This window comes from Marmota flaviventris, chromosome 14, assembly GCF_047511675.1.
Source record: "Marmota flaviventris isolate mMarFla1 chromosome 14, mMarFla1.hap1, whole genome shotgun sequence".
Lineage (NCBI taxonomy): Eukaryota > Metazoa > Chordata > Mammalia > Rodentia > Sciuridae > Marmota > Marmota flaviventris.
This window is the reverse complement of record NC_092511.1, coordinates 50,219,468-50,234,726: the sequence shown is the minus strand read 5'-3', so window position 1 is coordinate 50,234,726 and position 15,259 is coordinate 50,219,468. Positions and strand designations below refer to the sequence as shown.

Genomic DNA, 15,259 nt, shown 5'->3' with positions numbered 1-15,259 from the left:
CTTCTTTTTTTGGGTACTGGGGATTGAGCTCAGGAGTGCTTTACCACTGAGCTACATCCCTAAACTTTTTTATTTTTTATTTTGAGACAGGGCCTCACTAAAGTGCTTTAAGTCCTTGCTGAATTGCTGAGGCTGGTTTTGAACTTGTGATCTTCCTGCCTCAGCAGCATCTGGAGCCTCTGGAATTACAGGCTTGTGCCACCCCCCCAGCTAGAGTGATTTGTTAATATGAGATGTTTGACATTCAGATTTTTCAAATATCAGGTTTAAAAACTTTAATTTTTCCTTCTCAATTTGGATCAAGATGAGAATTGGTCTTATAATAGTTACTAATTATACTTAACTTGGTCGATGTATAATTTACATATGATAAAATGCATCTATTTTAAGTGAACATTTCCATTCATTTTGACAAATGTATTTAGTCTTATAGAAACTATAGTTGTACATTTGCATTAGCCCATTTATCCCTTGTGCCCATTTGTAGTCAAACAGATCACCACATTTGTATCCTTGTTAACTACTGATGTGCTTTATGCCACCTAAACTTAGAATTTTTTTTTGCTGTAATTTTGTTATATGTATTTTTTTGTGGTTCTGGAGATGGAAACCATGGCCTCATACATGCCTGGCTAAGTGTTATACCACTCAGCTACAACCTAAGCCCTTTTAATTTTTTGAGACTGGTTTTAGTAGGCTGCTGAGGCTGGCCTTGAACTTAACTCTTCTGCTAAAGCCTCCCAAGTAGCTAGGATTGCAGGTATGCACCACTGCAACTGTCTTATAGAGTTTATTAAAATGAAGATGAACTGTATGTGCTCTTTGTAGCTTGCTTTTTTTTTTTTTTTTAAATACATTTATTTTATTTATTTATATGTGGTGATGAGGATCGAACCCAGGGCCTCACACATGCTAGGCGAGTGCTCTACCACTGAGCCACAACCCCAGCCCGCTTTTTTTTTTTTTTTTTAACTTATGGCTATAAGTGATCCATGTTGCTTACCAGTATATCAGTAGTCTTCTTATTGCTTAATAGAATTTCATATATCGTTATGCTATATTTTTTGTATCCAGTCCATTTTTGGACATTTGGTTCTTTGGTTTGTTTGTGATTTAAGGCTTTTTTAATAAAGTTGTTGTCAATATTTTGTTTTGCTTTTTGTGGTTTGTTTGGTTACCTGCCTGGACTAGTTTGATGAATTCTGACTTTTCCATAGTTTATAGCCATTGATGTCTGTGTTTATTGTTTTATTATATAATCCTTTTCATTCTTTAATTTTATTAGTGAATTGTCTTCCTAGGAATTTTGCCTGAGTCAGCATAGCTTAGTGGTCATGGTTATGTTTTTCTTAAAAAATGTCTTAGTCTCTTGTTATATGTATAACTAAAAAGAACCAATTAAAAATGTTTAAATCTCTGGGCTGGAGATGTGGCTCAAGCGGTAACGCGCTCGCCTAGCATGTGCAGGGCGCTGGGTTTGATCCTCAGCACCACATAAAAATAAAATAAAGAAGTTGTGTCCACCGAAAACTGAAAAATAAATATTAAAAAAATTCTCTCGGGCTGGGGATGTGGCTCAAGTGGTAGCGCGCTTGCCTGGCATGCGTGCGGCCCGGGTTCGATCCTCAGCACCACATACAAACAAAGATGTTGTGTCCGCCGAAAAAACAAACAAACAAAAAAATAAATATTAAAAAAAAAAACCTATTGAGGGCTGAATGCAGTGACACACACAAGAAGGCAAGAAGCAGAAACCAAGGCATCAAAGATAGTAGGATGAAAAATGCCCACCACACTACATGTTCATATCCTAATCCCCAGAATCTGTGAATATGATAGCTCATATGGTAAAAGACATTCTAAATATGTGATTAAATTAAGGACCTTTGGATGGGGAGAATATCCTGGATTAGGTGGGCTCAATTTCATAGGTACTTAAAAGCAGATAACCTCAACCTCTTTTATGTTCAGAGAAGCTATAACTATACAACAATGTTAAGAAACATGATTTGGGGGCTGGGGATGTGGCTCAAGCGGTAGCGCGCTCGCCTGGCATGCATGCGGCCAGGGTTCGATCCTCAGCACCACATACAAACAAAGATGTTGTGCCTGCCGAAAACTAAAAAATAAATATTACCAAAAAAATAAATAAAAAAATTCTCTCTAAAAAAAATAAAATAAGAATGTTTAAATCTCTATATTCCTCTTTTTGTTTGTATGGAGGGGAGGCTGTTTTTTGAAGAAAGTGATGGTACCATGGATTATTTAGCCATAGACTTTCCTAGTCTGTTTGCTAACTTTATCCTTGTTAAATAACTTCACATGTATTTCTTTTTCCTCTATTTTTATACTTTGATTATTTGGAAGTTTGATTAGACTTAGTTAGGTTTCTTGACAAAACTGTTTATTAGATTATGCTGTGTTTTTTCCTGCTCTTGGGCATAATATGAAATTGTTGCCCCCACCTTTGGTAGTGCCAGCAGCCACTGCCTATATCTTTTTATATCATTAGCAGTTGCAAAATGGTTCTAATCCAGTGGTCTCCTGCCCCCTTTATTAGCTGGACTATGTGTATAAGGAGAAATTTCCTTTTGTGACCTATTTCTTTGAAGTATCTTTTGTATGGAAAAGGCAGGATAAATGGCTCATTGTTTTTCCTTTACCTATTTTCAAATAGTGAGTTCTTTAAAAAGTGAAAAGGTGATCAATTTAGTCTTTTTTTTTTTTTTTTCAATTTAGTCTTAAAAAATTTTTTTTTAAAGAATCATGAACTTATATAATTGAAAGTAGTGAGTAGTTTGCCTTTATTAAGATTTGGGGGCTATTTTCATACCAGTTTGTAATGAGCATCCTTTTTTTCGTATCTGATGCATTTTTTTCCATTGTTAGGATATATATTTTACTTGCTTTCTGTTGATAGCTATTAAGATTAAATTCCAGTGTCCTGTTTTTATAAATAATGTGTTGAATATCCATTAATGTTATTTCATATGACAGAACATCTGTAGGAAAAAGATGCTTAAACAATAAGAGGATCAGTGTATTTGTATTGATAGGTACTAGCAAATTAGCTTCACTTTTTTTCTTGATGTTTGCCAACTCTAGATATTTTAAATGTTTTGCCAACTAGGTTCGAGAGAAATAATATTTCATGGTATGTTTGGGCCTTGTATAACTTTTTGTTCATTTTCTGCCCATTTTCTACGATTTTTGTTTTTTCATTCTAATCTCTTGTCATTTTAGATTACTCTGTTGCAAAAGATTTGTACTAATTTTTCATGTCTTTGAAATTTGCTTTTGTTAATACTTTAACATTTTTGTATGACTAAATGTTATCAATTTAGAACACTTTAAGAACACCGGTCTTTATTACTGCCGTCTTCCACATTGTCCTCAAACTAGTATTTTATTTTGTTAATTTTTTGTTAAATTTTTTACTTTGGCTACATATTTATTTCCTTCTTTATTTACTATTTTTCTTCTTGCCTTTTGCCCTTTCTTTTCTTTCTTTTTTATGTTATTATTGCTGGGTATTGAATCCAGGGCCTTGTGCATGTGGTAAGCATGTGCTCTACCTACACTCTTTTCTTTCTTTTCCTTTTCCACTCATGGCTTTTGTAGTAAACTTTATGTATTTGTTAAATTTTATTTCACCCTTCCCTTTGAGGTGTCAAGTTCCACAAGGGTACATATCTTAACATTTCAAAGTTCTATTCATAAGATCATAAGTCTGCCTTTGATTTTTTAATTATCATTACTCTGTAGACTTTTAGTAAAACTTTGTTTTGACAAATTTCAAATATGACAAAAAAACACAAAAAAAGTGTTAAGACTTACGCTTTTTCTGATAATAGTTCATCTAAATTCATAACTAAATGATACCTTTGTTTGTTGACTTGTATTTGTTAGTTCTTTGGCTAGTCTTTTAAGTATGTTTGTAATTCCAGGTTTAGTAGTGGGTCATTTATACTTTACCACCACATACAACACATTTTAAAATATTTAGGGTTTATGGTAATTTTAGGATTTTTCTGCATACTGTATTGTTTCATGAATCAAGCCTTAGTTTTATTAACTTTTTATTTTATTTTATTTTTTTTTGCCTTATGGAGATAGAACTCAGGGCCTGGCACATGCTTTGCAAGTGCTCTAACACTGAGCTATACCACTAGTCCAGTTTTATTAATTTCCTTTTTTTTGTATGTGCTGGGGATTGAACCCAGGGCTTGTGCATGCAAAGCAAACACTCTATCAACTGAGCTATATTCCCAGCACCACCACCCCTGTTTTTGTACCAGTGATTGAACATTAAACTTGGGGCACCTAACCACTGAGCCACATCTTCAGCTCTTTTTATTTTGAGATAGGGTCTTCCTAAGTTGCTTAGGGTCTCAAAGCTGCTCAGCCTAGCCTTGAATTTATGATCCTTATGTTATAGTCTCCCAAGTCGCTAGGATTATATAGTTTGCTTTTGGTTTTATTAACTTTTTTAACAGCTGTGTGTGTGTGTGTGGGGGGGGTTGGTGTTGGGAATTGAACCTAGGGCATCCTGTATGCTAAGCATATATTCTACTACCCTAAGCCCTCTTTATCTTACCTTTTTTTTCTTTAGTTGTAGATGGACACAATACCTTTATATGTTTTTTTAGTTTTTTCAATTGTTTTTAGTTTGTCAAAGGACTTTATTTGTTTTATGTGGTGCTGAGGATTGAACCCAGTGCCTCACACGTACTAGGCAAGCACTCTACCACTAAGCCACAACCGTAGCCCTTACCTTCCTATTCCCTTATGTAGTAGTTATATAGTTATAACATTATATCTGTCTGTTTCTCTTAGTTCTCTGAATCTTTGCTCTTGATAATACTCTGGCTGTGATTCCATCTCCGTGTGGCTTCTCTGTCCTGCCCACTGGCCTATTGTTGATGCTTAAAATAGTATTTAGTCTCTCAATCAGGATTATGGGATTTTTTTTCTATTCATTTTCATTTTCTTTCAGCAACATTTTATCATTTTCAACTAACTTACATTAGTTAGAGTGCCAGATGTCCTGATGAAGATGATTGTCTGACCACACATAAGTTTTTGAGAACGTGTGCCCTCTTAACTCCTTGGTTAAGTTTATTCCTAGCCTTTTATTATTTTCCATGCTATTGCAAATGGAATTGTTTCCTTGATTTTTCTACAAATTGTTCATTGTTGGTATATAGAAATGCACCCAATTTTGTGGGTTGATTTCTGTATCCCGCAGCATTGTTGAATTTATTTATTCTTTTTGTGGGTTCCTTGGGGTTTTCTTTGGTGTTCGTGTTATATGTGGACATAGATAATTTTACTTTTTTCCTTTCCAGTTTCTTTTTCTTGTTTAACTGCTCTTACTAGAACTTAACATTACTATGTTAAATGAAGTCATGTTAACTGACCTTTTCTGTTCCTTATCTTTGAGGAAAGGGCTGTCTTTCACCATAGAGTATGATATTAGGTGTGATTCTGGAGAATGCTAGTTTGTCTGGTTCTTACAAGACATCCTTCTCTTACTTTTTAGTTTTCTGGTGAATGTAAATAAACAATAGAAAACTTACATTAGTTAGAGTGTCAGGTGTCCTGATGAAGATGATTGTCTGACCACACATAAGTTTTTGAGAACGTGTGCCCTTTGGTTTTGTATTAGAGAAGGTTATGATGGTTGTAGCTACTTTGTTCATTGTTTTAAGGCACTGTTATTGCTGGGATGGAAAACTGGCATTGTGTATTATGGTCCCTTCTTTTTTCCTTGTTGACAATTCAACTTATCCCCCTACTATTTCTTACCCTGTCCTGGTTGCTACGTTTTGTTAAGAGAGTTCTCCCTGATGGTTGGTAATATCTTTTGCTTTCAGGACCTCTGATATGACCCAGGTCCCAAAAGCCTCATCTTGGTTCATGCTGTTACCTTATGATGCTTTGTTTGGCATATGCTTGGTTGTCTTATGCGTTTTCCTTCTCTTGCTATCCAAGAAAATCTTGAATCTCCTACTTGTGCTGCCAGCATTCTGAAGCTGAATATAGGAAGAATACTGTTAAGTCTCACCATTAAGTATAGTTTGATTTTTTTAAAAAAGTTTTTTTTTTTAAAAAACATAAATTTTAAATGTAATTGGTAAATAGAAGGAAAATATTGGTAGAATGGAACACCTCATTGGTTCATAGGATTTCCCCTCAATACACGAATATTTTATGGTGCTTCAGGCAAGCGTTCTTGGGATTCAAGAGAAGACCCTAGCAGTATATAAAGAAAGAATAAAAAAGCTGTTTTCAGAAACATCTTTCAGAAATATCTTGTTATGTATATTATGATCTGTTTAATGGATTCAAGGGCCCATGTTTTCTATTGTGTAAAGCTATAGGTGGAAGTTGAAAATAGGGAAATGATTTTAAAATGTTGGGTTCGTGAGAGTGGTTGTATCCGGTTTTTATATTGGGAAATAACCTAATTAGAACTGATGGTCCTCAAGCATCTTCATATTAAAAGAAGAAGCATGAACCTTATGGTTTACAGGTTGAAAGTGCCAATAGATTTACCTCTGTTAGTACTTCTCAGTACTATGACTTTTAAAAAATTTTTAGTTATAGATCGACACAGTGTCTTTGTTTATTTTTTATATCGTGCTGAGGATAGAACCCAGCGCCTAACGCATGCTAGGCAAGTGCTCTATCACTGAGACATCACCCCAGCTCCCTCAGTATTATTATTGATTTTGTTAGTGCTCTAGGTATAAAGTTTCATAGGTTTTAAGTATGTTGATTTTAACTGTGCTTTATTGTTTGCTTCATTATTCTTTCATGAAAGATTTTGAAAAACAGCCTTCTCAGGAATGCTTATATGACATTATAGTAAGAAATGTCTATACAGAGTCATTTACATCTTTTCAGTGTGATACTTCTGACTTTCAGTTGCATGATTTTTCAAAGACTAGATCTTTTGTGAAGTTCAAAAATCTCTAGAAGGGCTGGGGATATAGTGCAGTTGGTAGAGTTCTTGCCTCACACGCACAAGGCCCTGGGTTCAATCCCCAGCACCCTCGCCCCCCAAACAAAACAAAACCCACAGACACATGAAAAGGAATAGTCCTTTTAGGGATTATATGTGTGGGTGTGTGTATGTGTATGGAGGAAATGAAGGGGTATCTAACTGTTCCCTCCCCCCATATTGGGGATCGAATAGAGCCTCACATACGCTCTACCAGCTTCTAGAAAGAATAGAAATTCTAAAAGCACATTCTCATCTTTTAGCTTTATCCATTTCCTGTTGAGGTAACCTTTGTTGATGCCGGTGTGCATCGTTATAGTGTATTTGTACTGTACTTGTATATGAGTCCATAACATTTGTGCATGTGTTAAAAGTTAACAATTTACTGTCTGTATTCGTAGGAAACTTTACCTTTTTCATTCATCTTTTGAAATTGAATACTACGTTGCTCTTTGATTTATCATTTTCTGATAAACCCATCATTAGTTGAAGATATTATAAATTGAAAACGTATTTAAGGTTTAAACATATATAATGTTTAACCCTACTGAATATAATGGTATGATTTCTATTGACCATGTATTGTTTTTGCATCATCATAAAGTGGAAAATTACTAAATAGTCCCCATCTTCCAAAGGTTCAATCTGTCTTAGATCTTTTGATACACGGAGGTTCAGTTTGTTAACCAAAGTATCCATTTACCTTTTTTTTTTTGGTACCAGGATTGAACCTAGGGTTGCTTTACCACTGAGCCATATCCCCTGCCCTTTTTAAAATATTTTAATTATTTATTTTTTTAAAGGAAGAATATTTTTATTTATTTATTTATTTTAAAGAGAGAGTGAGAGAGGGGAGAGAGAGAGAGAGAGAATTTTAATATTTATTTTTTAGTTTTCGGTGGATACAACATCTTTGTTTTTTTGGTATGTGGTGCTGAGGATCGAACCCGGGCCGCACGCATGCCAGGCGAGCACGTTACCGCTTGAGCCACATCTCCAGCCCCTTAAATATTTTATTTAGAGAGAGGGTTTTGGTGAGTTGCCTAGCACCTTGCTAAGTTGCTAAGGCTGGCTTTGAACTATCCTCCTGCCTCAGCCTCTAAGTCGCTGGGATTATAGGCATGTGCCACTGCACCTGGCTCCATTTACCTCTTATGGACACTATTTTTAATCTCATTCATGTCAGCCTAAGTTCTTTATCACTGTACTAAAATCATTTTAAAATAAGACTCTATTTTTTTTTTTTTTAAGTCCTCTCTCCAGTTAAAGTTTTGACTTAAAGTATATTCTGTGAACTACCTGGGTACAAATGGCTTGACTTCTTCTTACCCCCCGTACTAGGGATCAAACTTAGGGAAACTTAACCACTGAGCGACTGACTTCTCCCCCCCCTCCCCACTCCCCTACCTGCCCACCTCCCCACCTCCCCACCTTTGGCGCTCCTGGTGATTGAACCCAGGGGCACTTAACCACTGAGCCACATCCCCAGCCTTTTTAATATTTTATTTAGAGATAGTGTCTAGCTAAGTTGCTTTAGGGCCTTTCTGAGTTGCTGAGACTGGCTTTGAGCTTGTGATCCTCCTGCCTCAGCCTCCCTATCCGCACTTTTAAAATTTTTTATTTTTAAACAGGGTCTCCCTAAGTTGCCCAGGAACTCTAAATTCTCCTGCCTCAGCTTCCTGAGTTGCTGGGTTTACAGATGTGCATCACTGTACCCAGCTGGTTTGATATTTTAAATGCCTTAAATCTTAGTCCTTGAATAGTTGTAGTTTGAATTTTGTTTATAAGAAATAACTTTTTGAGTTGGGCACAGTGGTTATGCCTGTAATCCCAATGATTTGGAAACTGAGGCAGAGGATCTCAAGTTCAAGGCCAGCTTGGGCATATTAGCAAGATCTGGGCTCAAAAAATAAATTAAGTGGTAAAGCATCCCTTGGTACAATCTCCAGCATTACAAACACTCCCCCCCCAATACTTGAATAACAGGCTATATGTCTTTTGTGTTTTGCATTAGTTTTTATATAATAATGTGTATTGTTTAAAAAATTAAATAGTATACACCTATGTGTATTGTTTAAATAGTTAAATAGTGTAATTACTATATATCTTCACTTGTACTGTGTGCGAGCCTTGTCAACAGCTATTGCTGCAGCTCCAGTTTTTTTCTCCTAAAGGTGATTACTTTCTATTTTACCTGATTTTGCTTCCCAGCTTTTACCGGCCTCAGTATATACAATATTGTATTGCGTGTACTTTTTCTCTTCATGGTGCTAGGCGTGGAACCCAGAGCCTTATGCAAGGCACTTGCTCTACTGCTGAGCCCTTCCCACCTTTTTCTTTTTCTTTTTTGGTACCAGACAGTCTTGCTAACATGCTTAGTTAGGGCCTTGCTAAATTGCTGAGGCTGGTCTTAAAGTTGTGATTCTCCTGCCTCAGGCTCTGACATCGCCTGGTAAGCGCCATCATGCCCAGTTTATTTCTTATTTTGGTACTGGGGATTGAACTCAGGGGCATTTGACCACTGAGCTACATCCCCAGCCTTATTTTGGATTTTTTTTTATCATAGGTGGACACAATATCTTTATTTTATGTGGTGCTGAGGGTTGAACCCAGTGCCTCACGCATGCTAGGCGAGCGCTCTACTGCTGAGCCACAACCCAAGCCCTGTATTTTTTTTTAATATATATTTTTAGTTGTAGATGGATACAATACCTTTATTTTATTTGTTTATTTTTATGTGGTACTGAAAATCAGACTCAATGCCTTACACGTGCTAGGCAAGCACTCTACCACTGAGCCCAAGCCCCAGCCCCCATATTTTGTATTTTATTTAGAGACAGGGAGGGTCTCACTGAGTTGCTTAGTGCCTCGCCATTGCTAAGGCTGTTTTTTAATTCGTGATCCTCCTGTCTCAGCTTCCTGAGCCGCTGGGATTACAGGTGTGTACCACTGCACCTGGGTATTTTCTTTCTTTTTTTAAGGAGAGAGAGAGAGAGAATTTTTTAATATTTATTTTTTAGTTTTCGGTGGACACAACATCTTTGTTTGTATGTGGTGCTGAGAATCGAACCTGGGCCGCACGCATGCCAGGCGAGCCTGCTACCGCTTGAGCCACTTCCCCAGCCCATTATTTCTTGATATATATTTTGACATTTGACCCCCTCTACCTCTCTTGTTGGTCTGTTGACTTTGCTATGGATGTAGATTAGCTCTTTTGTCATTGACACACCCTTCTAATTTTTTCCAATTCAGTATAGTTATGTATTAGGATGTTATAAATATTGTTCACTGCTGAACCAGGTAGTTTTGTGTAATTACTGTATATCTTCACTTGTACTGTTTCATTTCCTGTAATTATTGCTAAGAGTGTGTGTGTGTGTGTGTGTGTGTTCTGCATTTATGAGAATTCCTCTGGAAGCTTGACAAATTTAAAACTGTTCTGAATGAGTAAAACTTTTACTCTTCACTGAAATCATATACATGTTTAGTTGTCGCATCCTTGTTCCCCCATACAGTGATAATTATAGGATCTCTTTTCACATATCCAGGAGTTTCTTTTTAACTGTGAACTTCTTTACCTAGGATGCTTTCTTTTTTTTCTTAAATATATGACTCCTTAAGTTTTCAATATTTGCTTAAAAATCACCTCTTCAGAGTACTCTTGACTTCCCCATTCCATGGCTTATCCTGTATTAATTGCTGCACAACATCCTACTTGGTTTCTTCTTGAAACAATATGTATGTATGTATGTTTTTATCTATTTACTTCTTGTTTTCTTCCTTTTCATCACTGGATTAAGTTCTATGAGATGGGGATGTTTTATTCACCATCATGTATCTAGTAATTAACACAGTGCTCAACAAATATAAATGAATGCATAAGTGATTATATCCAGACATAGTGAAGATTTAAATGCCATGTGTTCTGTAATCTTGGCTTTTATTTGTCTAGCAAGGAGTTGGTGAACTATATAACCTGTCCACTACTTGTTTCTTGTAATATTGTCCATGCTCACTTATTTACATACTGTCTCTTTCATGATACAGTAGAAGAGTTACACCGTTGTGACTGATATCTTCAGACCTACAAAAGCCAAAATATTTACTTTCTGGCCCTTTAGAGAAATTGCTGACCTTTTATTAACAAATATTTTATAATCTGCACCATTTTTAGCCAGAATGTGTTCAATTTTTTTTTTAAGTTTTAGGTGGACACAATACCTTTATTTTTTAAAAAATATGTATATATTTTTTAGTTGTTGATGGACCTTTATTTTATTTATTTGTATGTGGTGCTGAGAATCGAACCCAGTGCCTCATGCATGCTAGGCAAGTGCGTTACCACTGAGCCACAACCACAGCTCTACCTTTATTTATTTTTACGTGGTGCTGATGATCAAAGCCAGTGCCTCACAGGTGCTAGCCAGTACTGCGCTCTACCACCGAGCCACAACTCTAGCCCCAAAATGCAAATTTTTTTTTTTTTGTACAAGGGATTGAACTCAGGGGCACTGGACCACTAAGCCACATCCCCAACCCTATTTTGTATTTTATTTAGAGACAAGGTCTCAGTTGCTTAGCACCTCGCTGTTGCTGAGGCTGCCTTTGAACTCGTGATCCTCCTGTGTCAGACTCCTGAGCCCTTGGTATTATAGGCATTGCGCCTGGCTCTCAAAATGCATTTTTTTAAATGCAGTTTCTTTTCTCAGTTTTACTTTAGATTCTTTTTTATAGTAGTACATATTCTATATGAATTGGTAATGTGTCAGTCAAGGTCCAGTTAGAAAACTGAAAAAGGAGTTTAATAAAGCGAGTGAATTACACAGATGTTGGATGTTTAAAGGGCAAAGGAAGAGGGAACCATGTAGAAATACAGAGACTGCAGGAAGCAGCTAATTTTTTTCTTAAGACTGTCTGAACAAAGGCCAAAGAAAGTTGTCAGAATCTAGTGACTTAAAGGAAGGCATTCTGTTTGACTACCTCTGGTACCTCCTAGAAGGGTACCAAGAGATTGTTTCTTGGAATGCTAAGAAAAGCTGGAGGCTAGAGTGGGTGCTGCTGCTAGGTGATGCTTTCAGAGATAGCAAGCTCACAAGTCCATTTTCTATCCTGCCTTCTACTCTTTTAGTTCTTCATAGGCACTGGATGAAGATCTTAACAGGAAGATAGCTGGAAATGAAAAATGTAGCTTGCAGGGTCCCAATCCCAGCATCATAAAGCATAGAACAGAAGGGTGGGTTTTGAGTTGATAGATAATAACTAGAACAACTGGCAAAGTATTCCCCTTTCCTTTAGTTGCATCTGTTAAAAATCTGTTCTTAAGCTTAAATTAGTCAGTAATTAAGATTTATTTTCTTTGTTGAAAGCAAAAGAATTAATTGAAATATTTTTGCTTTTGTAAATTTAAGCTTTACTTTTGAAGTATTGGCTTTAAGATTGGTTTATCATTTCATAATTAACTTTTTTTTCTTCTTTGTTTTAGTATCTGATATAGAAGGTGGTGATGGACTGCAGCTCAGAAAGGAACATACTCTCAAAATATTTGCTTATATCAATTCCTGGACACAGAGGTATGTGTCTTTAGATATTTTGAAGAAACACTTTTCGAGTTGTATTTTAAATTGCCATTATGTGTCATCAAATTTTCTTTTAGGGATTTATTGGATTGGATAACTCTATTATTTTTTTGCAATACTGGGAATTGAACCCAGAAGCATTCTACCTGAACCACATCTGCAGTCTTTTTTTTTTACTTAATTTTTTTTGTGTGTGCTGGGAATTGAACCCAGGACCTTGTGCATGCAAGGTAAGCACTCTAACAACTGAGCTGTATCCCCAGCCCTGAATTTTTTAAAATTTTTTATTTTGAGACAAGGTTTTGGTAAATTTCTGGGGCTGACCTTGAATTTGGGATATTTTGGCCTTGGATTCCCGAGTCACTGGGATTACAGTAAGGTGCTGTGTGCCCTGCTAGATTGGATACCTGTAGCATTGTGACATCTTATCGGTATTTGTTAAATCTCCTTTTCTTCTCCTTACTCATAGGGCTGATCATGCTTTCGTTTTAAAAACATGAACATAATAAATGATTTTTTTTACCTCATCTTCATTTTTTAGGAATATGGGAGTGACTAACATTTTGAAAAATAACTATTTTGAGAGAAAATTTTTATGACACAGCTAAAGGCTTGTAACAAGCTTAATTCTTTTAAAGAATATGTGCAAGCCATGCTGGCACATGCCTGAAATTCCAGCTACGTGGGGAGGCTGTGACAAGAGGATCCCAAATTGGAGACCAGCCTTGGCAATGTAGCGGAGACCCTGTCTCAAAAATAAAATATATCCAGGTGCAGTGGTGCAAGCCTCTAATCCCAGGCTGGTTTCATTCTTTCTTGTAACTGAAATTGAAACTAGGGTTCAATTTCTGAGCACATCCCCAGCCCTTTTTTATTTTTTGAGACAGGATTACGCTATGTTGCTTAGGGTCTCACTGATTTGCTAAGGCTGGCATTGAACTTGTGATCCTCTTGTCTCAGCTTCCCAACTTACTGGCGTTATTGAAAGCAGCCACAAGCTGATTTTTAAATAATGTATATATTGAGAATATAGGATCAGCAAACCATGGTGATTAATATAACAAATGGTTATAAAAAGGGTTTCAAATTCCTGTCCCTTAGTGTGATTTTTTTTTTTAAATTTAAATATTTTCCTTTTTAGTTATAGATGGACACAATACCTTTATTTTATTTATTTTTATGTGGCGCTGAGGATTGAACCTACTGTATCACACATGCTAGGCAAGTGCACTACTACTGGGCTACAACCCCAGCCCTCAGTGTGATTTCTTAGTGGTCATGACTAATAATCTTTTTTGGAATGCTGAGATTCATACTCAGGGTCTTGCATATGTTAGGCGAGTGCTCTTCTGGTGAGCTACATCCCTACCCCAATAATGAAGTTTTCATTTTTGTGCCTATACAGTTTAAACTTGTCCTTAAAATTTTTTATGGGTAAGAATGTTTAAAGCATTGTGTGCAGTGATCAATGAACATATTAAATACATTGATACATAATGAATGTTGTTAGACATAGTCAAGGTTATTAATGAGTTTAGCAGAGTAGTTTAATGTGAAACATCAGTTGAGACACATTCCCACTCTTTTATATTTTATTAGAGATAGGCTATCACTGAGTTGCCTAGGACCTTGCTGAGTTGCAAAGACTGGCTTTGAACTCGAGATCCTCCTGCCTCAGCCTCCCTAGCCACTGGGATTATAGATGTGTGCCACTGTGCCCGGCCAGTATTCCCCTTTTTTAAACAAAAACAAAAAAACCCAAAACTTTCACTCTATCAGTAATTTTGGTAGATATATTTGTTCCAGGAAAATTTGTATGTTTTAATTATTTAAAAGTGGTATCTCTCCTTATTGGAATATTTTTTCTGAATATGAACCATATATTTCTTTTGACTAAGTTCAGCAGTGGTTGCTATTCCTTTCAATATAAGTTGAACAAATGAATGAATATTTCATGATACTAATATGTTAATGACTTAAAATTAATAATCAAAAGTGATTTACTGGGCTGGGGATATGGCTCAAGCGGTAGCGCGTTCGCCTGGCATGCGTGCGGCCCGGGTTCCATCCTCAGCACCACATACCAACAAAGATGTTGTGTCCGCCGAGAACTAAAAAAAAAAAATAAATATTTAAAAAAAAAAAAAGTGATTTACTGAGAAATGTAGTTGAGTCATAATTTTGAATTATAACTACAGCCCAATGGCAATATGTTATACTAAGAAAAACCCACACTTCTGATTTCAGAATCTGTGAGTATGCCACTGGTTATAGTGAAATTCAGACAAATAAAATCGATTTCCTAGAGTTTTAGCAACAGTTGTTGGTGGAGCTGAATTGGGAGTTATATTTTGCTATTCCCATTCCACTTTTTCCTAGATGTGTATTCTTTAGAGAGAGAGAGAGAGAGAGAGAGAGAGAGAGAGAATTTTTAATATTTATTTATTTAGTTATTGGCAGACACAACATCTTTGTTTGTATGGGTGCTGAGGATCAAACCCGGGCCGCATGTGTGCCAGGCGAGTGCGTTACCGCTTGAGCCACATTCCCAGCCCTAGATGTGTATTCTTTTTAAAACATTTTGTTTAGTGGTAGATGGACAGAATACTTTTATTATTTTTATGTGGTGCAAAGGATTAAACCCATTGTCTCACATGTGCTAGGTAAGAGCTGTACA

General features: G+C 36.3%; 1 protein-coding gene across 4 annotated transcripts in view; it reads left to right on the top strand.

The window, feature by feature from the left end:
* Usp34 (ubiquitin specific peptidase 34) overlaps window positions 1–15,259 on the top strand; it is a 217,367-nt gene that overhangs the window by 17,865 nt on the left and 184,243 nt on the right. For 3 of the 4 annotated variants that reach the window (XR_011704346.1, XM_071601613.1, XM_071601614.1), the window contains exon 2: window positions 12,489–12,576. Coding sequence is in view for 2 of the 4 variants with exons in the window: in XM_071601613.1 (XP_071457714.1) it covers window positions 12,489–12,576 (88 nt within the window). In the remaining 2 variants the exon portion in view is untranslated. Of the gene's footprint in view, window positions 1–12,488; window positions 12,577–15,259 lie in introns of those variants that run through there. The other variant, XM_071601615.1, reaches the window with a different exon arrangement.